At 42.7% G+C, this 27,196-nt stretch overlaps 2 protein-coding genes across 5 annotated transcripts in view; one reads left to right on the top strand and one right to left on the bottom strand.

Moving 5' to 3' along the window:
- The window catches only part of REC114 (REC114 meiotic recombination protein), a 104,120-nt gene extending 80,937 nt beyond the window's left edge, over nt 1-23,183 (top strand). Inside the window, exons 3-6 of one of the 2 annotated variants that reach the window (XM_002919701.4) lie at nt 6,983-7,066; nt 14,868-15,068; nt 20,160-20,249; nt 23,019-23,183. In XM_002919701.4, coding sequence (XP_002919747.1) covers nt 6,983-7,066; nt 14,868-15,068; nt 20,160-20,249; nt 23,019-23,183 — 540 coding nt within the window. The remainder of the gene's footprint in view (nt 1-6,982; nt 7,067-14,867; nt 15,069-20,159; nt 20,250-23,018) is intronic. The other variant, XM_034660699.1, reaches the window with a different exon arrangement.
- Nucleotides 23,184-23,270: 87 nt separating this feature from the next.
- The window catches only part of NPTN (neuroplastin), a 68,123-nt gene continuing 64,197 nt past the window's right edge, over nt 23,271-27,196 (bottom strand). The window contains exons 7-9 of one of the 3 annotated variants that reach the window (XM_034660697.1): nt 25,970-25,979; nt 24,831-24,905; nt 23,271-24,296 (exon numbers count right to left, since the gene is read on the bottom strand). In XM_034660697.1, coding sequence (XP_034516588.1) covers nt 24,845-24,905; nt 25,970-25,979 — 71 coding nt within the window. In that variant the 3' untranslated portion in view covers nt 23,271-24,296; nt 24,831-24,844. The other 2 variants (XM_034660695.1, XM_034660696.1) reach the window with 2 other exon arrangements.

The following is a 27,196-nucleotide window of genomic DNA, read 5'->3' as shown; positions in this document are numbered from 1 at the left end:
AATCAGGGTATTTGTAGCAGGTGTGAGCATTTTTTAATTGTTATTTCCATAAAAGCAAAATGTTGTGTTTTCTTCACAGCACTTATGATCATATCTGGCATGGTTTGAAAGCTAATTTGCCCAGCTAAATGCTGACAACCCCTATGATGCCCTCCTGGCTTCCTGCTCACACCTGAAAGATGTCTGAAGCACTAAAGAAACTAGTTCAGTGATCGAATCTACAACAAGGGAAACAGCTTGGTTAGGATGAGGGCATAGGCATTTTTCCCCACCATTCTTGGATATCAAATTGTCTGCCTCTAATCTCTGCATCCATTTATTTAGGTCCTTTTCCCCCTTCTTTTGATGGCTTCCTTTCTGGTAACTGTTAATTATTTATAATAACAGAGGCCAAGGAGAATGTGGATAACTGAAATCTAGAAATGAACTTTGTAATTTATAGTGTTTGAAAACCAAAGCTTGTGGCTGTGTGTGTGTGTGTGTGTGTGTGTATGAAAGTGTCGTGTGGGGCCCCTTGGAATCATGTGGCATTTGTGCCCCTGCACCTCAGGGAGACTGTGCCAGAGCTGCACAGCAGGGGGGGATGGGCCACAGTGTGGCAGGGGAGGAGTCATGGTGGGGGTAGGAGTCAGAAATTGGCACTCTTTTTTTAAAATTATTTTTTTATTTATGTTTTATTATGTTCAGTTAGCCAACATACAGTACATCATTAGTTTTTGACGTAGTGCTCAGTGATTCATTAGTTGTGTAGAACACCCAGTGCTCATCACAACACGTGCCCTCTTTAATACCCATCACCCGGTTACCCCATCCCCTCACCCCCTCCCTTCTGTAACCCAGTTTGTTTCCCAGAGTCCAGAGTCTCTCATGGTTTTTCTCCCTCTCAGATTTCTTCCCATTCAGTTTTCCCTTCCTTCTCCTGTGGTCCTCCACTCTATTCCTGATGTTCCACGTATGAGTGAAACCATATAATTGTCTTTCGCTGCTTGGCTTATTTCACTTAACATAATCCCCTCCAGTTCCATCCATGTCAATGCAAATGGTGGGTATTCATACTTTCTGATGACTGAGTAATATTCCATTGTATATATGAACCACATCTTTACCCATTCATCTGTTGAAGGGCATCTCGGCTCCTTCCACAGTTTGGCTAATGTGGACGTTGCTGATATGAACATTGGGGTACATGTGCCCCTTCTTTTTACTACATCTGTATCTTTGGGGTAAATACTAGTAGTGCAATTGCTGGGTCATAGGGCTCTATTTTTAACATCTTGAGGAACTTTCATACTGTTTTCCAGAGTGGCTATACCAGTTTGCATTCCCACAACAGTGTAAGAGGGTTCCCCTTTCTCCACAACCTCACCAACACTTGTTGTTTCCTGTCTTGTTAATTTTGGCCATTCTAACTGTTGTAAGGTGGTATCTTATTGTGGTTTTGATTTGTATTTCCCTGATGGCTAGTGATGTTGAGCATTTTTTCATGTGTCTGTTAGCCATTTGTATGTCTTCTTTGGAGAAGTGTCTGTCATGGCTTCTGCCCATTTCTTGACTGACTTTTTTTGTCTTTTGGTTCTCTATAGATCTTGGTTACCAGCCCTTTATCTGAAATGTCATTTGCAAATATCTTCTCCCATTCTGTGGATTGTCTCTTTGTTTTGTTGACCATTTTCTTTGCTGTGCAAAAGCTTTTTATCTTGACGAAGTCCCAAAAGTTCATTTTTTGCTTTTGTTTCCCTTGCCTTTAGAGACATGTCTTGAAAGAAGTTGCTATGGCACTCCTTTTTTTATTCAACAGACATGCAGGATATAAAGATGGAGGCAACACAGTTCTTGCTCTCGTGGAGTTTGTAATAAAGTGGGATCTAGGAGGAGAGCGAGGTAGAAGGACAGACATGTACACAGACGTGATAGCGTCTAGCACCTCCCGCCTGCTGAATTCTGTGCACTTTTTAGGTCTTATTTTCACTCCATCTCTGTGCATCACCTGAGACCCTCAACTCTTCACTACTTGAAAGTCTCGCTCCCCTTAGCTTCCACATGTCTCTATCCGAGGCATGACTTCTTGGCTCCTATTCTTTTGGTTGATGGTAAATTTGGTATTTTCCAGAATATTCCTCTCTCTTTCCCTTCCTACCCTGTACTGTTAATTCCCAACCATTTTCCATCCCAGCACTTTGAAGAGATATGGCAGATTCTCGTCAGCAGCAGTGATTTTTGACCCCGTGAGGGAACAGTATCCTGAGCGCAAAGGGGAGAGCTCCTGCGTGATTCTGGTGCATTCTTTCCTGCCCTTGGGCAGCTTCCGTATCTTTTTTTTAGCCAGTAGCACAGTGCTTGGCCATAGTAGGAGCTCGGGGATGGCAAGTGAGTCTTTAGTAGCGGCTGGTGCGGTTCTGTGCAGTAGGTGCACAGACAGGGCTACGTCACTGTCTGAGAAAGTCGGAGACGCTGCGTAGAGGAGCCGTCAGTTGAGCTAAACTGAATTCACCAGTTGGATAAGCCTTAAAGGAGATTCAAAGAGGTGGATTTTCAGAGACAGGGAGATGAATTACTAAAATCTCGAAATATATTAATGGCAAGTGGTTAGGTACAGAGGCTTCTTTACTAAAACCCAAAATATTAGGATGAAAAGCTCTTTCTGAATCTTCAACAAGATTGGTATAAGTCAACTAAAAGGGAGATGTTCTGCATCATTGGACAGGTAATAAATGTATGGGTCTTGTTCCCAAGAAGCACTGCCGTGAAATATTCTGTTAATTTTAATAAAGAGCTTCATTCTTTCATTCACTGAAAACTTATTGAAGCATCTGCCTGTGTCAAACACAATAATAGGTGGTATATATTACAGTAGTGAGCAAAACAAACCTAGCCCCCGCCTGCATGGGGCTTACAGTTGAGGGGCAAACCAGACGTAAAGCAACCAAGCACTGCAGACACACGAGTGTGATAGATGGTGTGAGTGCTGCGGGGAAGTCTAATAGGGTGACCAAGTGAGGTTAGGGATGAGATGAACAGTGATTAGAGGTTAATTAGGCTAAATGTCTGGGGAAGAGGCCGAGAGAAGAGATATACAAAGTTCTAAGGCAGAATGGTTTGGACAAATTGATGAAGAGCCCTCACATGGCTCAAAGAAGATGCTGTCAGGGGCGCCTGGGGGGCTCAGCTGGTGAAGCGTCTGCCTTCGGCTCGGGTCATGATCCCAGGGGTCTGGGATCCAGCCAACATCGAGCTCCTCATTGGGCTCCTTGCTCAGTGGGGAGCCTGCTTGTCCCTCCGCCGCTTCCCCTGCTTGTGCTCGCTCTCTCTCTCTCTCTGTGTGTCAAATAAAATCTTCAAGAAAAAGAGAGGTGCTGTCAGGGAGGAGCCCACACCTTTCTCCATCGGGCCACTGCACAGAGTCCTAAATGGAATGGCCGCTGGGGCAGATCCAGTAGCATTTGCTAAACATTGTGCTAGTTGCTGGGGCTTCCAGGGGGTAATAAGACACATTCTAGATCCTTCCTTGCCTGCCCACGGATTCGTCCTCACTGTATGAAATGTAGCCAGTTAGGAGAGAAGTACAAGATCCTGTGCGAGCACAGAATTCTGAGCGGTCAGCCAACTTTGTCTTGTGCGGAATGGTTGTGATAAAGCTGGGTTTTCAAAAATCAGTGAAAAAGGAAGCCATTTCAGGAAGGAGCTGTACAACAAAATGCAGGTGTGAGGAGCCTGGCACATTTGCAGAACTGCAGGGCGTTTCATAGGGCTCTAATACAGCGTTTATATGGGAGTCAAAGGAGATAATCATGCATGAAAGGCAGAGAAGGCAAATGTTAGAAATTCAGGCATGCATCAAGGAATTTGAGCTCTGTCCCGCAGGTGCTTCTTGCAGGGGGTGAGGGAGAGATGATGGGATGGTGGCATCGAAAGGGAGTGACTTCATCTGATTTTTGTTTTATAAAGGCTGCTCTGGTGGTAGCACAGATTGATGGAGAAATTAGGCCTGGAGGAAGGGGGACCAGTTCCAAGGATAGTGCGGGAATCCTGGGGACAACTGGTGGGGGATCTGATGCAGCAGTGGCCATGTACACGGGGAGAATGGTCAGGTGGAGAGGCTGTTTGGGGGTGGGATCTCTGAGACTTGAAGATTTCTTGGTGTTGAGGGAGGAGTGAGGAAAGGAGGAATCGAGCATGATGCCCGATGATCGCTTGGGTGTCGGGTGGGTGTGCGTGATGCCATGCACTGAGGCAGCACACGTAGGAGCGACCGTGTTTGTGGCGACAGCTGTGCGGATGCAGCCGGGCATGCTTACACGGAGAGATCTGTGGGGCTGTCCGGTGGAGATGTCCTATAGCTCCCCAACCGGACTGGGACAGGAAGAAGTGAGATCTGGCCAGGGCCAAGAGCCAGTCATTTCTTTTCCTTTTTAATCAACTTTTTATTCTAGAATAGTCTTGAATTTGCAGAAGGGTTGTAAAGATAGTACAGAGTTCCCATGGACCTATCATTTTTTTAGGTCCCACTTGCACCTCTTCCTTGAGTTTTTGCCATAGTGGAATGGGTGTCCTTGTTTTCACAGATTCCCATATACAAGCAGAACAGGCTTATGTGGTTCAAAACTCAAAGCAACATAAAAAGACATAGAATAAAAAATCTTCCTCAAACCCCTGCCCCCATCTGCACTGTTCCTCCCACTCCCTACAGATAACTATTTTTATTAGTCTCATGTGTACTAATATTTCCAGTTTCTTTTTAATGTAAATACAAGCAAATAATAAGAATATACAGTGTATGTTTCCTTCCTTTCTTATACAGAAGGTGGCATGTTATGGACATTGTTCCATAGCTTGCTTGTTGCTGAACAGTGTACCATAGAGATCAATACAGAACCGCCCTGCCTGAGAAAGTAGCAGCGGGCTGGCCATGCATGGCTACTGAGCACTCAAAATGTGGCTGGGGGTTAAAAACCACAGCTCTAAATTTAAGGTTAGATTTTAAAAGAACAACAGTGTAACTTATGTTCCCATAAATGTTATTGTTTTGGTGGAATGACATTTCACTTTAACCATCAAAAACAGAGTGTCCAAATTGAGATGTGGTCTACCGGGTACAGCACCCTGGGGTCAGAGACTTAGTGTACATTCTCTGTTTTGATACTACCTGAATGTTTTACAGTTTTTCCATGTTGAAATCACAATGTTTCTGACATAGAAGTTAAATAAAATACTAAAATTTTACCAACTTCTATTTTTAAAATGTGGCTATTAGAAAATTGAAAATCACATATGTGGCTCAAATTATATTTCTACTGAACAGCACTGATATAGAGCATTTATTATTTCCTACAGTTGGATACTGTTGTCAAGAGTACCATGTTTTATGTAACCAGTCCACTAGTGATGTATACTTGAATTGTTTTGAGTCTTTTACTGTTAAAAATGCAGAAATCCTTTAACCTTGTCCTTGCGTCACCTCACACGTGTGCAGGTTGGTCTGTGGAATGAATTCTCAGGATGGGAGCTGCCAGGTTAGAGTATTGCATTTGTAATGGTGACCCTGCCAAGTTACCCTCCCTAGGAGTTGTACCAGTTTGAGGGCACCTGGGTGGGTCGGTTAAGCATCTGACTCTTGATCTCTGCTCAGGTCTTGATCTCGGGGTTGTGGGGTCAAGCCCTGCATTGGGCGTGAGTTCACACCCAGGGTGGAGCCTACTTAAAAAAAAAAAAAAGAGTTGTACCAGTTCGTGCTTCCACCAACGTGTGTGAGTGCCGGATCGTTGTATACGGCCATTTTACACTACATACGTGTTTGGGATCTAATAGTGAACGCATTTCTTTTTGCTAATTCTGAGAGTTTTAAGAAGAAATCACAGATGGCTTGTCTAGCTTCTTTTTTCATTAAAAAACAAAAAACTCTAGTACTAATGATGAAACTCTCAATCAACATTTTAGAAGTGACTCTTTTTCTTTTCGAAATGAAAATGCCGAGGAATTAACACCCACTTTCCCCAGTCTCTAAATTTCTCTGCAAATTGTGGTTTCTCTGTATACAGAGTTAGGAAGAGAGACGCCGCAAGGGTTCATATTTATAAGGGACGACATTTTCTTCTGTTTTCTAATTGTTGGAGTTTTCTCTGATTCCTCCTCAGATCCCTGCAGCAGCCTCCCCTGGCTGGGGTGCAGGAACTGTACACGGGAGACAAGGGAGCCAGGCAGGGTGCAGGCAGGGTTTGCACATGGCCAGTTCTTCACGATCAGTTTTACTGAATGCTGAACACATTCTCACTTAACGGGCTTCTTAACCGAGGAAATCCATTGACAACATAATTGGAGCTTATGAGTGAACACAGGGTTAAACAGTCAATTCTATTTACTTTATTATTAATAAGCTGCAGAAAAAGTTCATCTTTCTACCATTAGGAGCTAACTGCTGTCTCTCTTTTGAGACTAGTGTGCCCTCTACTGCCCTCTTTGCCTTTTCTGGGGTTTTTTTTTTTTTTTTTCAGATTGAAATGAAGAATTAGACATTCAGCATCCAAAAACAAGTTGCTTCAATTTTTCCATTCATAGGAATCTGAAAATAAGATTCTCATGCAGAGAACTCTAGCTATGTAGTTAGATCTGTGTCAGATAAGCTGATAAATTAGTATATTGGAAACCTTTCACTTTCAGGAATATAAGCTCATATTTTGGCAAATCCTAGAAATGTATTTTATAGCAAATATGACTGTGGACATTTACTATCTTTAATATTTTATTGATTTTCAATATGAAAAGATCAAGCAATAAAAGCTGAGACTCTTACTGTGGATCAGGCAGGAGGAGCACTGAGACTCGGGGGCTTCCTGGAAGGGTCGTCCTTGGGTGGGTGAAGTTGAGCCATTTCTCCTTAATTTCAGGATAAATGTACAACTTTCTAATAGGAGGCAGCTGCACCAGAGCTGTTCTTCATGTCCCTTTTTGCTTCTATAGCTAATTGTGTTTAATTGTTTTGTTTCAGGAAGGGTTTTCACTCATTGGTAGCAAGAACTGGTTGAAGATTGTGAGACGCATGGATTGTCTGTTGTTTGGAACAACAATAAAGGCAAGAGGCCCTGTTGCCAACTTTTTTAAGCCAACAGTCTTCTCATCTTCTAAGTGTGCATGGGGGGTGAGTGTGGGAGCTTCTCTTTGCAGGTGAAATGGACGTGGGAAGATTCCGTACGTTTAAGAAAGGTTTGCCCTCTGAGCAGAACGTGAAAGCCGGGCTGCAGAGAGGCCGCAGCCCAGTCGGTAAGACGCTGTTGCTGAGGGGCCAGGGCTTTGGCTGTCTGACGGAGCGCGGCCCAGCCATTCTCCATCCCCAGGCACACGCTGGGGGGAGGTGGGGCACGTCGTTGTTTGTCTTACTATTTTCGAATGCTTTACTGAGTATGTCTTTTCATTTTCTCTCTTTAATATTAAAAAATGTCCCTTTTATTTGCTTTCTAGCTGCATTAAATATAAAGAATGATCCTCATCAAAGACACAAACAGACTAATCACCTGGATTATATTCTTTCAGAAATAACTATAAAAAACCAATCTGTTAACATTCACTGAGTAGATAAAATTGAAATTTAGGTGAAAGAGCCTAATTTTTCATGGGCTTATAGACTGAGAGTTGGAAGAACATCTAATAGGACATCTAAGAGAAAGGTCTTAGCCTGGGGTCCAAGGACCCTCCAGAAGGTCCTTCAAGAATTCAGGGGACCATGGATTTTCACTGACCTCTAACTGAAATTTATAATTTCCTCCAATTGAATGTGGGCATTGACACAGTTGTCTTAGACCTTTGCATCAACAGAAATCAGCTGTTTTCATACCACGTCACAGTTGTTTCAGGGAGCGTCGATGTCGGCCATGAGCATCACTGCCTCAGAATTATGGTGGTTATTAGACCGCTGTTAGATCTTTTTACTGCGTATGTTAATAAGCATATATACTGTTAGTTCACAAATTAGTGTTTTAATATTGTAGTAGACTACTTCAGGATAATTGGTGTCCTTTATAATCTAATGTATTTTATGTGATTTAAAATGTTGTTTTGAGAAGTGGTCCACTGGCTTCCCCAAACTGCCAAAGGGGTCTGGAGAACATATTCCAAAACCCTGCTGCACATTTTCAAGAGCTCCTGTTTTCATTTTATGTACGAGGGAATGGAATTCGACTTCCCCACTAGTCCAGGTTATAACTAGCTGTCAGAGAGCTGGGCCACCCCCTGGCCTTCTGACTCCTGCCCTGGACTGCATCATGCCAGAACAACACGAGTTTGAACCTGCAGGTCTGCTGATACTCAGATTTTTTTTTCAGTAGATACTGTACAGCACTGTAAATGTATTTGCTCTTCCTTATGATTTTCTTAACAATCTCTTTTCTCTCGCTTACTTTATTGTAAGAATACAGTATATGGGGGCGCCTGGGTGGCACAGCGGTTAAGCGTCTGCCTTCGGCTCAGGGCGTGATCCCGGCGTTGTGGGATCGAGCCCCACATCAGGCTCTTCCGCTATGAGCCTGCTTCTTCCCTCTCCCACTCCCTCTGCTTGTGTTCTCTCCCTTGCTGGCTGTCTCTATCTCTGTCAAATAAATAAATAAAATCTTTAAAAAAAAAAAAAGAATACAGTATATGATACATGTAACATACAAAGTGTGTTGATTGTTCGTGTTATCGGTAAGGCTTCCCGTCAATAGTAGGCTAGTAGTAGCTAAGTTTTGGGGGAGTGGTAAGTCATATTTGGACTTTCAACTGTGTGGGGGTCAGTACTCCTCACCTCTCACTCTAGAGTCAGCTATATATGTCTCTTAAAAGTTACACCATGCCGTATGTCTGATACCTGAGTTTTAACTTTTTCCTGATACATATTACTATTAAAAATTTTAACTATAAAGAGCAAAATAAAAACCAAGCCTAATTTGACCACTCAAAAATAATCATTATTAACATTTTTTTAAAAGATTTTATTTATTTATTTATTTGACAGAGAGAGAGACAGCCAGTGAGAGAGGGAACACAAGCAGGGGGAGTGGGAGAGGAAGAAGCAGGCTCCCAGAGGAGTTGCTGGTATGGGACTCGATCCCAGGACTCTGGGATCATGCCCTGAGCCGAAAGCAGACACTTAACGACTGAGCCACCCAGGTGCCCCCATTATTAACATTTTGAACTTGTTACTTGGCATATATATTCTATCAGTTAGGATTCAAATGCATGTGACAGAAGAAAAGGCATAATGGCCCCCCAAATTAGGGGTTTATTTTTTTCACTAAATAACAAATCCAGAAACAGGCAGTTGCTAGCGTTGGCTCAGCAATTTCACAGTGCCAAGGTCAACATCTTTTCAATTCCCCTGGCCTCTCCCTCACATTTACAAAATGGCTGCAGTAGCTCGATTGAATTTCTATTCAAGGAAAACCAGCTTCATCTGTCCCTTTCATAAAGAAAGCATAAACTTTCCTATAAGGCTTCTTTCCACTTTCCACAACCGCTAGAATATGTCTTCTTATGTCTCATGCACCAGAACAGTGTATCGTGTGGCCAGTCCTAAGCTGCTAACATTAGCAAAATGAGCGTTTGGCTTTTCCAGGCCGTCGTATGTATCTGCTTATGGCATTGAACAGTGTCTACCACATAGATGATTTATACACTTGGGATTGTATTATACAGAGTGCTTTGTACCCTGCTGTCCTGTCATGTAACATTACATCAGGAACATGACCCCGAGTCATGACTTTCTTAGTCTTTGAAAACGTGATTCTTCGTGGCTACATAGCATTTTATAGTTTGGAAGCAACATGATTCAGCTAATTCCCAAGTTTTCAGTATTATAAAAATGTTTTGATTTTCATAAGGATTTATTTACAGGGTTCTTGAGATAGGAGTCCTGGAAGTATGTGTATTTAGTTTGTAAATCTGCCCTCTCTATATGTTGCCCTTGTTTCTACAGCACTAGTGAATTGTAAGAATTGTCATTTATCCAAATTCTTTGCAATAGGGGGATATAATTTAAATTTTAAAGCTAGCTTCCAATCTGATTGCAGAAATGAGCATCTTCCTTTAATTTGCATTTCTTTGATAACTAATGAGAAGGAACATTTTTTGTGTATTTGTGACCCATCTACAGTTTTTCTTTGAATCACCTACCTACTGTATTGACTTATTTTCCTCTTCAAAGTATTTAGACAGAATATGTATAGAGATTACATGTTATATACATGTACAGATTACATGCTATGTAGAAATAAATATGTAATTTGTGTAATTTATATATATGTATATAAGTGATAGATAGATAGATATTTAGAAATATTTAAGGTTAGGAACCTTTTGCCCACTGTTACTGTGAATGGTATTCTTTATCCCAAAGATATTTCTAGCTGCTTATTATTAGACATTTTCTGAATTAATTGAAATTTGGCTTCCTCACTAAAGTTTTAGTAACTCTGATTTGTTAATTTTTTAATTTCTAAGAAAGTGATTTTATAATCTACAATGACAATTTTATTTTTTCCAGTAGTTTATACTTACTAATTTTCTCATCTTCCTGAGTTACCTAGATTTTTCAGAACACTAATTCTATGGCTATAGAGTCACCCTTGACCTCTTGTTGACGTGAACAGGAAGTAGTGTTTAGACGTTAAGAACATTTCTAGCTGTTGATCAGATATTCTTTACCATGTAAGGGAGATGTTCTTTCAGTTAAAGTTTATTTACTAATATTTTTATCAGGATTATATATGAAATTGATTTATCAAAAGCTTTTTGACACCTTATCAAGATCATGTGTTTTTTTTTTCCTTTTTGTGATCTGTTGACTTGATATATTAATATTGAACCAACAGATTTTTTTTTTTTTTGCCTTACCTGGGAAAGGTTATCTTTGGTGTTTCTTGCCTTAGATAACTTTTAGTTAACCAAGTATTATGTAACAAACACCACTGTTTAAGTTGACAAATGGAAGAAGCATTTTGAAATGAAGTTTTTTTTTTTTTTAAAGATTTTATTTATTTATTTGACAGAGATAGAGACAGCCAGTGAGAGAGGGAACACAAGCAGGGGCAGTGGGAGAGGAAGGAGCAGGCTCATACTGGAGGAGCCTGATGTGGGGCTTGATCCCACAACACCGGGATCACGCCCTGAGCTGAAGGCAGACGCTTAACCGTTGTGCCACCCAGGCGCCCCTGAAATGAAGTTTTTATTCTGTTAACAGCAATTTAATGTAGCTTAAATTCTGTGGGTAAATAAAAGATTATATTTCTTTTCTGTCTGGATGAAATAAGCAGATTGTTAAGTTCTGCCTATTTGCAAATTGGGCTTCCTTTTTTTCAGTAATTCTGATCAAAATGGTCCAGGTCAATTGGCTAACAGTCCACATTTAATTACCTATCTGCAGGGACTTCGGTTTAAAGGAGTAAACATAAACCACTGTCTTCTTGACCCCCAAGAACTCACTGAATCATGTTTCCATGATTTTGTCTGGCCTGGGCTTGGAGTATTGCCTCTTGGTTTATTAAGGAATTATTAAGGATTATTAAGGAATCAAAGAACATGTTGAAACCCCTTCTCTCATTCAGTCCTTTTTTTGTACTCCCCTCTCCTTCCTTTTCTATGGCAGAGGAATTCCCTACCAATGGTGGGGAAAACTGCTTCGGTTGGGGTCCGGGTGGTAATGGGAAACTTCATACAGACGGATCTGGGCAATGTATCTAAAACCAGCAGGAAAATGGGGCAGGTTGGTGAGGCCTTGTGTCTCCTTGGCTCTCCTCCCACGCGGTGCTAACCAGGCCCGCATCTTACATGTGTGCTGGTACGGGAATCGGCCAGAGAGCCTGCGGCTTAAGAATCACCAAATGCAGGGGCGCCTGGGTGGCACAGCGGTTAAGCGTCTGCCTTCGGCTCAGGGCATGATCCCGGCGTTATGGGATCGAGCCCCACATCAGGCTCCTCTGCTATGAGCCTGCTTCTTCCTCTCTCACTCCCCCTGCTTGTGTTCCCTCTCTCGCTGGCTGTCTCTATCTCTGTCAAATAAATAAATAAAATCTTAAAAAAAAAAAAAAAAAAGAATCACCAAATGCAGATGCCGTGTACACCTGTGAGTCAGAATTTCCGGGCACGATGCCTCCCAGAAGGTGGAGCCTGATCTCGTGGGTACTTGATAAGCGTCAAGAGGCAAGCCCTTGTCCTTAACTTTTGTTTCCTCAAGGCGTCTGTGTGAAGGGAGTTTTCTGCTTGTTGTAATAACTTGAAATTAAGTGTTCCGAAGTAGGGGAGAACAATCTTAACATGTAAACCATCAGTTAAAATATAGTAACTTCGAGCTAATCTCCTTAGATGATAGACTAGATATTTAGGCCGGTTCGTGGCTGTTGGCATATACTTGAAAACTTTTCATTTCACCACAAGGAGCCCTTTCTCACTTTTAATTATGGCCTAAGAATAAATCTTATCAAGATTTTCAAGCTAGAAGTCCTTTCTGTTAACTTGGTGGCAGCTTTTCCATTGTGGTGCCCCATGGCCTTGAGGATGTGGGATGGCAATGTAGCTCGTTGTCACCCTTTTTTCCTGATGCCCTGCAGTTTTATCTTGGGTCTACATCCCTTGAAGTGATATTTCTGGCGTCAGATGGTAAGCTCCAATTCTGAGAATTTTACAGAAGCAAACTTGGAGCTAGGCTTCAGTTAGGCTATCACGCATACAGCCTACCCTGTCTTTCTTGGAACTACATTCTACAAGACCCCTAAGCGTCCAGACTCCTTCTTACGCACACTCACATATAGATAGCTCAGACCTACCTGATCGGTCTGAGGTCTCTGGCCTGCTGACACAGTAACAATTGTGTTTCTGTAGACAGCCTTTCATCCAGCTCCGAGGTACAATTTCTAACGTGATTGCTTGTCAAAGATTAGGGTAATTACAGAGTCAGCATGGGAATAACTAATACAATGTCTTCATATAGAGTTTAAACTAGAGTAAGCTGGAAACAGCTAATTAATTGTAAACAGGAAAGCAGCTCAATTTACACACACAAAAAAGAAAGAAGATTCCTAGAATTACCAAAAATGGAATGTATAGGTCTCTTATCAGTTCTTTCTCCTTCCTCAGGGAAAATCAGCTTTCAGTTACTCTTGACAATTTGGGGATTGTTCATCCAAGAGAAAAATGGCCAAGGAAATGAATAGGCGATCCAGGAAAGAAAAAGTACAGATGTCCAATAAGTGAAAGAGGAATATTCGACCTTATTTGTAATCAAAGAAATGAAATTCTACAATAAAAAATCTATGTTAACCTAGTACAGTAAAAAAAAGCTTAAAAGAATAAGAATCTCCAGGGTCGGAGAGCACAGACAGACAGACCATCAGTGGGAGTAAACTGATACTATCTGCCCGCGGCCGGTTGGCATTAGGCACCGAAATACACAAGACCTTTTGACCAGGCAGATTTATGCACAAAGATGTATGTATGAGAATGCCTACCACAGCTTCTGTTTATAACAGGACAAAAGGCTGTAAATAACGTAAATGCTTGTCAGTAGGGGGCCAGTTAAATAAAGGAATACTCTTCAGTCATTAAGGGCAATGAACTATACTTCTATTTTTATATTCTTAGGTTACTAAACAGTAGTGTAGTCTAACATATCCATGTAATATATAACCCACAATGTTAAGTGTGTATATGTATATATTCGAGTATTCCCTTTTCATATTATTTCATTGTTGTAGGGGTAGTGATAATGGGTTATTTTACACTTAGGGTAAAGATTAAATGAATTACCAAATGAAGAGAACCCACAGGGGCAATAAAGAGGGAGCAGTGTCTATTCTTCTAAACAAGACACCTTCTCATCACTTAGACATGCCCAGAGTTTTCTGTAACGGAAATGTGGCTTTGCCTAATGGCTTTATCTAAAAATTTAAATAGTGCAAATTGGGAACAGGCAAACCAAGGAACTTTTGCCTATGGGAACTTAAAGGATTTTGTTAGCTGTGGTTGGAAACATTTTCCCATTAGCAGTGATTTATGTATTTAATAAATGGAAAGTACTGTCCCTGTGCTAAGTTAGCGTCTGGATATCTTTAAAGAAGAAACTGAACAAAGGCACACCATACGTACCACCTATCTGGTATGTACCAGTTCCTCTAAACTAGCAGAATATTAGACTAGCAAAACAGGAAGCCACTTATACTAAAATAATGGGTTTATTTTTGTTGTTACTGTGACAACATAGTTCTGTTTTTAAACTTACAATCAAGTTTGTTGTAGTTGCCAAACTTTTATAATGTTAACTGCATCTCTCCCGCATTTGCTGATTTGCCAAGGGATGGAGCTCATACAGCAAACTAGAGGCAACATGTGATCTTTCCGGATCTAGAGCACTGCCGATTACAACACTGAGATTCACCTGCTCTTAGCATCTGCCTGTCGCCTGTTCCCCAGTGTTGGTTAATTTCACTGGTTTGTTTAATGTGCCATCTCCTTGGTTCGCTTTTATATACTTAGGTTTAGAAAAAGTTTGTTGAGCCAGCACGGATTTTCTACCTAAGGAATTAGAAGCTGTGAAATCTTTATTCCAAAGTAAGACAAAACACTGATCTTTCACTGCAGTCCGTAGTGACTTTCCTGGTCTTTATCCGATAGGCGTTGACATTCTTGCTGATGTCAGTCCCCTGAAGGAGATGAATTTAGTAGGAGAGGTTCCCCAAAGAGGGAGGAAAAAAATTACTGGCTTTTCTCCACCCACAGTAACAATCTAGAGTAGTTGGTCCTTTATCCATACCTCTTCCACGGCAAGCAAAGAGAAGCACTTACTGGAGGGCCGCACGGTAAACAAGCGTATGACGAGGGTTACTGAGGGTCACTTTGCATTTGTCCCGTAGGACAAGAGCCGCATGTTCCGGGTGCAGTTTGGTGGAGGGTCCAAGGAGCAGGCGCTGGAACACTGCGGCAGCTGTGTGCAGAAGCTGGCCCAGTATGTGACCGTCCAGGTGCCTGACGGAGTCAGCCAGGAGCTCGGACTGAGTCCCGGCCCGCTGAGGGCAGGTGAAAGCTGTGCACAGCACGTCCCGCCGCAGCAAGGGGTAAGTAGGCGAGTGTGTTGGCTTCATGGGAAACCTGACAAGGTGTTGCTTTGGGGGGGCCAAAATCACAGTGGAATTTGTGGAGTCTGTTTGATTTATAGGTTAAAAGGTACCTAATGGGGAGTGACTTATTTAAACTGAAGGTGGATCGTCCCTGTAGCTACCTATAATCCTAGAAATTAGACTAGCCAGGAGTGCCAGCCGTGTTCTGGGTGTCACAACAGACCATAGTCCTCAATGTACGGTCCGTGGACTCTTCCCTGAGACCCTTTGCAGGGGTCCATAAAGTCACCCTTGTTTTCATAATAATATTAAGACACTATTTGCCCTTCTCACCATGTCAGTATTTGCATTAACCTGATAAAAGAATTGTGAGCAAAGCTGCTGACACCTTAGCACAAATCAAGGCAGTGACATCAAGCGGTGCAGGGAGTGAGCGCGGTGTTCTGCAGTCACTGGCGATGAGAACACACACACCCGCTCTGCACTCAGAAGCATGGTGGCTGTTTCGAGGGGAAGTGCCCGTGCGCCCGTGCTGGCCACTGGACTGGCCCCTGCTCCGTGGAGCGCCGTTAGTCCTCGGAAGAACAGACAGACTGTGGTTACCCATGTTTGGGTGTTCGGTGGACATTTTCTCAAATGAAGTGAGCCAGTCATGTTTGGAAGACAACTAAGAGTATTTATTGACAATGACGAAATGAGCTTTTCGAGTGAAGATTGGAATCTTGGAAAACTTGTATCTGCCACTGGACTGTCCTAGCCTCCTAACCCAGAAGGCTTCTAATAGTGCTATTAATGAACATGGGTGTTTTTCTTTTTTAGAAATAATTATATGACAAAAAGTTTCAACATTTTGGAAGATCGTATAGTCCGGTGAACCAGTATTTTCCAAATGACCAATCCATTATGCTACAAAATCATGTGTGGATAAAGATCAAAGTACAAAATAGTCCATTGGTTTTAATATAACAGAGTGTGACAAGTTCATTGCAGTGATTTCAGATTCTGTGCTACAACTAACTTTTCAGAAGCTATCTCTTGAGTTTTGGTGTCCTATCAAAGAATATCCACAATTACCTGAAAAGGTTATTTTAAGATACTTCTGCCTTTTCTACCCACATACTTGTGTGAAGCCCGGTCTTCTTCCTGTGCCTCATCCAAAGCAACCGACTGAACGCAGAGCAGAGAGTCCAGTTGTCTTCCATTAAGCTAGACATTCCAGAGGTTTGCAAGATCATGACATTTTTGTTTTAGGAAATATTTTTCATAAAACATTTTTAATAACATATAATGGGTTCTTTTTTTAAATGACTCAGTATTATTTTTTATTTTTTAAAGATTTTATTTATTTATTTGACAGAGATAGAGACAGCCAGCGAGAGAGGGAACACAAGCAGGGGGAGTGGGAGAGGAAGAACCAGGCTCCCAGCGGAGGAGCCTGATGTGGGGCTCGATCCCAGAACGCGGGGATCACACCCTGAGCCGAAGGCAGACGCTTAACCGCTGTGCCACCCAGGCGCCCCGTGACTCAGTATTTTTAATTATTGTTTTCATTTTTAACATATTAAGTACCAGAAAGATAGAACCAAAACAGAAGCTGTCTGAGGGCCTCAATAATTTGTCCAAGTGTAGAGGGGTCTTGTGATCATAAGTTGGAGAATAACTGTTACAGAATTGCTCCTGGAAGGACATTCTAGCATTTCTTTGGCCTACTCCCAAATGCTGTTAGCATAAGCATCTACCTGTGCTCCTGAGATGAAATTCCAGTTTCAAGCTAGGGTTTTTATTTTCTACTTTGAGAAATGATTTTCCAAACCTGGCTTTCTAATTTTGTTTTTAAACAGGTTTATTTATGTGTTTATTTATTTTTGAGGTCTCGGTGACTTGGACATGAACATTTTTACACTATGTCCTCATTGCCTTTCTTCTGTGCTTGTGGCTTTCTGTCCCTTCATCACATAAGGGCCCTGGACCAAGATGGTTCATTGTTGCTGTTTTGCCACCAAGTTTCTGGTTCACAATTTATCTAGCATGAACGTAAATTTACATTATTTATCATATGGTCCTTTTCTTTGAACAAGGGCTGATTTCCTCTTGAATGTGTTTAGTTTGCCAAATAAGATTTTGTTAGAATTCTTTCCCTTCATTTGTTTCTGTCTGATCTTCTTTGTGAAGATGTCTTCATGCTAAAGCTACATTTCTTACAAACCCTGGATCTAGTTTCAGGCATTTTGCCACATCAGCTCCCACTATATTAAGAAGCCCTTCCCTACAAATGGGATGGAGTGGTTTATTACAAGGTACTTTATTGCTTAGGATCCTTTGCCCCCTGAATAGATTATCTTCTTTTGTAGGTTTCATCGATACATTATGAGATTCAGATTATGGTACCCAGTGCATGGGGTGGGACAGGAACCAAATAGGGTCCTAGAATTTGGTAAGTAGGCTGGAATGCCTTATAAAGGCAATGGCGATGCACCAGGCTAGAACCTAAGCAGGCTAGACCATTATCTGAAGTAAGAAGATAGACTGAGTCTGCAGCGTGGAGGAGCGCACAGGCTGAGGGCTGGGAGCTGTAGCAGCGGATGGAGGCCCTAGCTCTCTGAGTTTGAAGGCTGGTCCCTCATACTAGGTAGAAGTATCCCCAAAATGGCTAGAAATTTTTCATGTCTTTTCTTGATTCTGTATTCAGGGACTTTTCCAAACTGTAGTTTGGTCTTACACGCAATGTTGTGCGATGACCACAGGCTTTGGAATCACTGGTTTTGAATCCTGCCCCCGTTAGTGGCTGTATGATCTCGTGTGAGTCCCGGAACCTCACCTGTAACATGGTGAGATGGAAATGTTGTATACGTATACGTACACACACACACACACACACACACACACACGTAGTATAACACGTGGCAAACATCCTAATAACGTCACTCATTATGACAGCCATTGCCAGTACCGTTACCCGCCCAGATCTGCGTTCCCTTGCAGATGAACACGTTAGCGTGCTGGTTAGTTAGCCAGGGTCAGAGCTCCAGAGTCAGTGGGGCCATAACCAGATGGAGTGTCTGAAGCTGCAGAGCAGAAGACAAGATAAAACCACTGGGTTAATTTGCCACAGTGTAGACATTGTGAAGCATTGCCTAGAACATTCCAGTCTTCCTAATCGCAAAACATTCCCAGGTTTGCCCCTAGCTGCTGCCATGCAAATGTGGTAGCGTGCTCCCTTTGTCAGACTCCATCTTGAAGAGTTGCAGGCTGTGGCCAAGTTCTAGTCATCTTGCTGCTCTCCTGTATTCAGGTGTGTCATCTCCCTAATACCTATATATATGTATTTTTTGTCTGAAATAGTTCTCTTCTTTGCAGGTAGAGATAATTCCATGTCTTTCTACTTCAAGTTCTTGAGTCATTTCCCAGAGCATTTTGTTTTTACTTTCTTTCAGCCTTATAGTTTTGCTAATTGTGGCCTAACCAAGTGTTTCTCCAGCTGAGGGCTTCTAAGGCAACCCAGTCCACCCCAGAGAGGGGCACAGGAAAGAGCATGGTAGTTCCTAGGTGAACTACCAGTGACTGTGTGCACAGAACCTTCCACGTCTATACACTTGAGTGGAGGACGGTGTAAACCCAAACCACCCTACCAGCCTCAGGTGCTGCCCTCACGTTTGGCTACTGTTCAGTGTTTACGCGACACCATGTTTGGTTGATGTCTGTCCTAGTTGTCTGAGGAACATGGTGTGAGCTGAACTGGGACATATCCTAGGAAAGCCTCACATATTAGAACCAGAAGAAATGCCAGGCATGAGAGTCTTTTATTTTCACAGGTGAGGAAACTGAACAGAGAAAGGGCGCTTGCCTAGGGACTTCTGATTCAAGAAGTCCCTTAACCTTTTTGCTCATTTTTAGTATTCTTGACTATTTTCTTTTCCCTTCCGTTTTTGATGCTTCCAGATGTACTTTTCTCGGAAAACCTACTGACTAGTGAGAGTCAGCTTCCACATCGTATGAGACAGAATTTGGCACCCTCGGACTTCTGGCAGCCAGAACATGCTGCTGACAGACAGAGGCACCTTCCAGGGAGGGCCTTGGCTTCTCCCCACATGATCCCGCCAGCTCACAGCTGGGGCGGGCACGCCTGTGTGCAGTGGCCACAGGTGACCCAAACCCAGGCAGGCCTGCAGATGTGTGGTGAGGAAGGAGCGGGTGGGGCTTTGGGAATTGTGCTCTTAGGGAGAAGCAGCCTTCCGAGCCTTTCGGGCCTCCAGGCCTCTTCCTGCACTGTGTGGATTTTATCTGCCTGGAAAACATCCCGTGTTCTACCCAAGACCACCCCTTCACGTCGTATTCTTTTGAAAGAGCGTGGATTCTGGCGCATCCCTGGACTTGCTGCCTAGTGTCCAGCCCTGGTGGCCCCCCTTCCACCCAGAGCCTTCAGTCTTAGGCCTGCCCCCGTGCCAGCACCTCTTAGCTTGCGTTATCCTCATTGTTTTCCTTGTAGGGTCTCACTGGACTGTGGGTTGAGGGCTGGACCTCTGCCTTGTTCTTTGTGGCCCATTCCCTTTCTCACCCGGGTGTCTAGTGGGCACAAACATTGTTGAATGAAGATGCCTTGGTATTTTACTCACTGAACGCATTCCCTCAGCATATCTAAAAAGATTTATTAAAAGCATATGCTTATGTTGAAATTATAGGGTCCAACCCCCCCCCCCCGCTTGCTTTTCTGCAACGATGATGTATCACTTGAGTCGTAACTCTCAGAAAGGGACAAATGATCATCAGAAGCTGGGTGGTGTCCGCGTGGGCTGGGCCCCAAGGCCAGGCATGCACGGTGGTGCTGTCCAGCGAGACACGCTAACAGCCTGTGAGACACGGAGGAACGAATACCAGGCCCAGGGCGGAAGCCTCAGCCCCACTCTGTCCCGCTGTCCGTACCCTCTTGCCCAGCTGAAAGCAGGACAGACCCCACCGATGAGGACCCCACGCCCTTTACGGATACTGACTTTCTTTTCACACAAGCACACGTGTTGCCACTCCTAGAATGGCCGGTGGCGTTTATGATTACGTTCAGCTCGTCCCCTAACTGCAGCCATCTCCTTACAGCCACCCCAGAACCCGGAGAAGCCGCAGCCGTGTGGACCGGCCAGCACGAGCGCTTCCGGAGGAAGGAGCTCAATGAGTTCGTTAGCCCAGGTAGAGCCTATTTCCCTGTTGTTTTCCTTGGTCGTGAAAACAGGGATCCCGAGGAATCTGCCTGTCTGAGTTCACCCCCTGTTGTGGAAGCCTAAGCTGAAGCGCTGGAGAGGAGCAGTTTCCATCTGCCCTCGTGCCGCGGAACAGCGGGCCTTGGGAGGGAGCCGGGGCACCCTGCCTGTGGCTGTAGCAGTTCCGTGTGTGAGGTAAAGGATTTACTTACCACTTCCCCAAGAAGGAACAGAGGGAAGGATTTCCATTTAATTTTGGACATGAAATTTGAGAACTATTCTAAGACAAATACCAATATGAATTTGGAATCAGATCAATGATGGTTTCTGTAGGGGCAAATTTCCGGTGCTAAGATCTCAACTGTGTGGAAATCCAGGAGCATTCAGCCTTGTTCGCACAGACTTGCTTTCAGACATTCCTGTCTCCCTCCCAAACAGCAGTTTGCTGTTACCAAAGAATCCCACAAAACCTCTGCATTCAAACCCAGGGTTACCTGATGCCTGCTCCGCTGGGAGCTCCTTGAGGCCTGTCTCCTCGCTGCGTTCCCTGCTGCACTCGACAGCATGCTCTCAGGCCAGTAGCTTGTGTCCTCCTTACAATTCTGCATGGAAATCATCAATATTCAAGGATGAATTTTTTTTTAAATTTATTTTAGAAAGAGCTTGTATGAGCTGGGGGAAGAGGGAGAGAGAGAATCTCAAGCAGAATCCACTGTACGTGTGGAGCCAAATGTCGGGCTCGATCCCATGACCCTGACATCATGACCTGAGCCAAAACCAAGCATCAGACCCTTAACTGGCTGAGCCACTCAGGTGCCCCTGAATTTTCTCTTTAATGTAGTTATTGAACTGTGCTAACAGTGGTATAAAACAGAAAACATTGGTGTTTTCTCTATCTGGCTTACCACTAACTCAAAATAAAGGGACAGTTATAGAACTAAAAAAGACATAAGACGACTGAGAATTCATGTCTATTTCTTTTAATAACTCAAGCAACCATGACAAAAAACCAACAACAACAAAAAACCAAAAGAACCCTAAAAGCCTGTTTGTCCAGCAGCAGACCAAACTCCATAGTGCCCCAGCCTATAGCCTCGATCTGGATTATGGTTAGAGGTTAATTGAATGAGTGGCTAAGGACAGGAGAGCCACAAAAAACATGGAAAAAAGGCAGGGTGTGAGATCCTTCTTTAGGAAATGTCAGTTGCTATAAAAGGTGTATCTTAGCCCAATTTATTTACACAGTATGGAACCATGTACAAACAAGAAAAAGCACCACCAGGCTGGCAGCTCAGATATGGTACTCGTTTGCTCTGAACTTCTAGACGAGTCATTCCACGAATGTAAGTGGGTAAAATGTTTTGGAAACCAATTTAGCAATACAGATCAAATTTAACGTTCCATCTTATTACCTATAATTCCATTTCAACTACACAAACATGCATATAAGGACGCCCTTCACAGTGCTGGCTGTAGAAACAAGATTGGAAACAACATAAATGTTCACTAATAGGACACTAAAAGTGGTTTTAAGTGTGGTATAAGCATAAGTGGGATAAAAATGCAGTCAATAAAAGTGATATATATCCCTGTCTATTGACATGGAAAGATATTAGCAGTACATTAAGTCTTTAAAAAGGCTACAAAGCAGCATGGATGATTTATTTTTTGTCATAAATACAAACACACAAAAGTTGGAAGGATATACACTGACCTGTTAACAGTGGCTCTCACCGGAGAGCAGGGCTCCATGTTACTTTCATGTTCTTCTATCTTTAAGTAGAGTCTGAGAAGCGGGTTTGAATTTAGAAGAGTACATGTCCATGACAGTTTCTAGGGAAAGATCAGTTGTACACATGCCATCCACAGAAAGGGCATAAAACCACCTACCTAGGGTAGGAAACGTAGAGGGAACACAACAGAGCCAGAGCCCAGTGTCACATGAGACTGTGTGTCCGGTGTCGCACCTTCCACACTGCCAAGCACAGTCAGACTTTGATTGGAACTCTAATATCTAAATATTGGCAACCCATTCAACTGGTTTGAAAACACTGCAATTTACTAAAGGAGACATACAGATGGCAATTAAGGGAAAAACTTGCTCAATACTATATGACCTCATTTATGACATTCTGGAGAAGGCAAAGCCATAAGGTATGGAGAACAGATGAGTGGTTGCCAGGGGTTAAGTGTTTGACAACAAGAGTGGAGGCAGTATGAAGAAATTTTCCGGGGCGGGGGGGTATGGAAATGTCTGTTCTTGACTGTGGTGTTACATGCTTCTCTCCCTGTCAAACTTCATGAACAGGACTGGAAAGAGACAGGAGTGAGTTAATTATGTCCTTTGGATGGTCAGTTTGTGACTTCTCTTTATTACACTCAAAACCCACTTTCCACATACTGAACTGCCCACACCCACTCATCTATAAGGTGGGAAACATGAACAAAGCTAGTGCATTTCATTCATTGACAACTTTATCAATCTACAAAATGTTAGCACAGTATTCTTCATTATAGCAGGATCTTAACTTTGTAAATCATTTCACTAATACATTTGAAATACTTAGGGATGCAAGTTGATGTCACCTCCTATGTATATTTAGGAACATTATATAGAGGAACCCTATAAAACTAATAGAACACTAATTTTTGGTGTATGTTTCCTTAATATTTCCTTAAAGTTCTTTTGTGTTCTATTCAGGCTATTAATGCTTTTGGCTATAATCTCTAATAAACTACTCTTCTGAAATCCCCACAGTCTCTCCTGGTGTCAGAGGCGCGGCCCCCCATCTGTGAACAACCTGCGTGGGACGCGGAAGAGTTAGGCCCCTTTCTACGCTTGTGCCTCATGGATCAGAATTTCCCCGCATTTGTGGAAGACGTGGAAAAGGAACTCAAAAAGCTGACAGGGTTGAGAAATTAACACTCCACATACATATAGAACTAAGGAAGTTGAAAGCACCGAAAAAGTGCTTCCTCCTAAGATTAGATACAAGAATAAAGAGTATTATTCCAAACACCTTTTATCAATGTTTTATTTTTAAAAACAGGTGAATCCACTTTTCTATACATCATTGCACTTCAACACTTACACAAAACACAAGTACATGCATCTACGGTCACACACGGCATGAGAACCCTGCCAGGCGAGAAAATCTACACTCAACCATTAAATCAATGTGAAAAATACAGTGTCAACCCCGGAGGAGAACGAGTTGCATAGAATACCATGCGAAAACATTTCAAGGTCATTGAAAACAAAAGGTAAATTATAAAAGTTTGCCTTAATTGAATGTACAATAAGGTTCAACACATCAGTGCAAAAGGATTTAAGAATTTACATGATTTAACAAAAGAAAAGAATCACTTAAAAAGCAATCATACATATATACTGCAATTCAATATATCCATTCAGTGGAGTGTTCCAGCTTCTTACCAGAGTCGTAGGTTAAGCCCTTAGAACTATAGATTTCAGTTTATATTACTCATCTTTATGTACCAGAACTGCATAATTTCCTCATCTGACAACATACAATAAGGAATGAGTATCAGCAGCTAAAAAATGAAACAAGCATTTATTTTATTTTGGATTTCTCCCACCCCCAAAAATATAAATATATATATATATATTTATATACTGTATATATCTGTAGGTTTTGCTGTACTTTACAAAAATGTTATCACTAGATGGCAGCAGTGCAATTTAGAGCTTTGCCAATTTAACAGCTGCATTAAGTAAAAAATGGCGCATGCACGATCCGATCCTCAGAGGACCTTTTCACTTCTACTTAAATATTTTAACAAAGGGGGGAAAAAGCAACATTCACAGCACATCAAGCCCAAAATAGTTTACACCTTCTACACTGAAGCATTGTTTAAAATGTACCTGACTAGGTCACCCTTACAGGAAAGGCTAAATAAGGCATGCTTTAGACAGTCATTGTGGTGTTGCTCACTTGAAAGGGGAGAGAACCAAAGAGGTCCAAGCAGAAAATTTAGCAGGTCGTGTTGCCACCAGTTTCAGGAACCTAAAGTTCTGTAAAGAAAGAGTACGTGGAAATTAAAAGGGAATATGCACTGTCACCTAAGACTACACCAAGTGCCACACCAAACAGAGCTTTGGTTCAGACAGCACGCTCAGGGATGTGGTGGGAAACTGATCTCCATGTGCCTACGTGGAGCGCACTCCAGCCCAGCCATGCCCGGCCACCACTCTCGCCCTCACAAGCAAAGTGGAATTAGCTGGTCTCCGGGAATAATCCACCTAAGGTGACAATTTTTACCTCTTTTTAAATATGGTTAAACAGTGGGGCAGGACCTTTCTAAAACACCATACGTATTCTGAAATGGCAGTTACAGAAATATGCGGAGTAACACAGCTGAAAATGCGCCTTTCCACGCTGCACTGGATGGACAGAGACAGAATCTGTCCCATCAGCATCGGCTGCTCTGAAATGAACTACAAGATCCCACCACATGACGCCAACTACTGAAGAATCTGTAACAAGGTCCACAGAGGCACATTCATTTGAATATAATTCTTAAAATTTCTAAAGAAGGCCATACTTACATTATAAGCGGTATTTAATTTGTGTTTCTCTGGCGCAAGTTTTTATCTTTGTGATTGTTGGTTGAGTTGGTTTTCCTTTGGAGGAAAAATTGCATTATAAAAGTTAAATTCAAAGTCAGGAGCAACTCTTGAAATTATAACACATAGAAATACAGGGATTCTTGGGGCGCCTGGGTGGCACAGCGGTTAAGCGTCTGCCTTCGGCTCAGGGCGTGATCCCGGCGTTATGGGATCGAGCCCCACATCAGGCTCCTCTGCTATGAGCCTGCTTCTTCCTCTCCCACTCCCCCTGCTTGTGTTCCCTCTCTCGCTGGCTGTCTCTATCTCTGTTGAATAAATAAATAAAATCTTTAAAAAAAAAAAAAAAAAAGAAATACAGGGATTCTTTCAAGTGAAAGAATACCATCCCTGGTGTAATAAATTTTACTGCATGTCAGTGTATAAATATATTCTTTCTATAAAGTGCCTACATGGCTTCGATTAATCCTTTTGACTCCCAAGGCAGACAGTATACAGGTACCTTTCCCTCTGATGTACAGACTAGAATTACTATAAAGGTAAAAGTAGTGGTTTCTTCTCTACTGAACACCACTGTCTCTTCTCAAATGATACACAATGATCACATATGGGGCAGATCACATAAGTGCCAGAGGGCACAGCACTTAACCAAGTTCGGCACTGTTTGCCTGTCTCTCACTCCTCAGGCCCCAGATCAAGGAGGTTCCGCTTATCCTGGACGGATTCAGAACTTGCAGTACCATCTCTCCTGGATACATGCCCTTGTTCACGGAGCCGGGCAGCTTACCCATAGTACAGCTTGAAATGAACAGAACGGGCAGTCTCTGATACACTGGTGATTTCCCCCCACATTACCAATTTAAGCATACAGGATGTGCAAAATTATAAACAATTTCTTGCATGGCATCCCGCTTTATGTTGTTACTAAAACCAAATCTGCACCGCCTGTCCTGGGAATCGAATGGCTGTCAGTCAGCTCCCCGACCATGCGGCCAGAGAGATCTACACTAGGACACTCATTTCCACTTGCTGGCTCCCCACCACCTTTGCTACGCCATTCAATTAAACTGCAAATACAAAATAAAACCACCTGCTGAATCAGTGTCCAGTAGAGTACTTACATTGGCCCAGCTGGTTCATCGTCTATAAGGTGTTCGGTTTTTTAACAATCCATTGAGAGACAGGAGAAGAAAAGAGAAAACCGTGAGACTCTACATAAGAATTAACAGAACAGCAAACGGCAAGTGGCAAACATGACTATTCATAGCATTTATTCAAGGCCATTCCATCTGGAGGTGCAAAACACTCATGGAGTTATTACTTCTAGATTCAGGTTTTTAATGGCAGGTATGTTGTTTCAATGGTTTTAGTTAACACTTTGAATGCTTGTCATGAAAAACTGCAACTGTAGCGGACAGACAGGCTGCAATATCATCATACTCATCTTGTCCCCAAGTTCCAGTGGTTCACTCTTAAATAGATGAGAAGACAGACCAACATTTCGGTTGTAAAATCCTGCTGTTTGTTTTCTTGTGGTGAATGCATGCACAGTTTGGCTCAATCCTGCCATGCAGACGGGTGTGCATGTTCCGTACATTCAGCCACACAGCCTCACTTCCCCAAAGGCCACTGTTCTCGCTCTTTGGTAATCTTTAGGAGAGTCTTTAGTCTGGAGAAGAGCTTGAGGAAGAGGAAGCCACAATAGTTCAACCTAATACTGGGTCAGCCCAGCTGGGCTATGCCAGCAACAAGTGTCTGCGTACCAGATGTTCTGTGACACACCAGGGAGAGCTGAAATGTGGTGACATCCCTCTAGAAAAGACTTCAGACAGAAAGACAGGCTCAACTCGAGCCCTGGCCAAAACCAGAACCCAAATCCAGACGAGCCATGAGATTTTTTTTTTTTTTAAACCAAAAAGCTTACATTATCTGAGTTTAGAAGCCTTCTGAAATTGGTATTTCACAATTCTGATTTGTTTTTCTTTCCTGTTTGGACTAAGGGCAACTTGGTCCCCTTGAGGCAGGGATGTTCGTACATGAATGTTTTTTTAAAGAGGCCCACAAAGGGGAGGGAACAAGTAAGTGCTCTTAGTTTCTTTCTATTTTACATAAGTCAGGTAGACTAAATGATTCAGAACAGTTTGGTTTCACTGAAGGCTTCCAGAAAAACTCTCAGCAGGATTCCACAAGGGGGCTTGGTGCACATGAAGCAGTTATGGAGGTCACAGTCTCAGTGTAGGCATCTGCAGGAGCACACGTCAGGAGTAATGTCTGTCACAGGGAGACATTGCTCCACCTGTTCCTTCGAGGCAACGGAGAGGCAAAGCCACCGCCAGCACACACAGTGA

This window comes from Ailuropoda melanoleuca, chromosome 5 (genome assembly GCF_002007445.2).
Source record: "Ailuropoda melanoleuca isolate Jingjing chromosome 5, ASM200744v2, whole genome shotgun sequence".
Taxonomy (NCBI): Eukaryota; Metazoa; Chordata; class Mammalia; order Carnivora; family Ursidae; genus Ailuropoda; species Ailuropoda melanoleuca.
The sequence above is the reverse complement of the archived record's forward strand: the minus strand, read 5'-3'. Positions and strand labels throughout refer to the sequence as shown.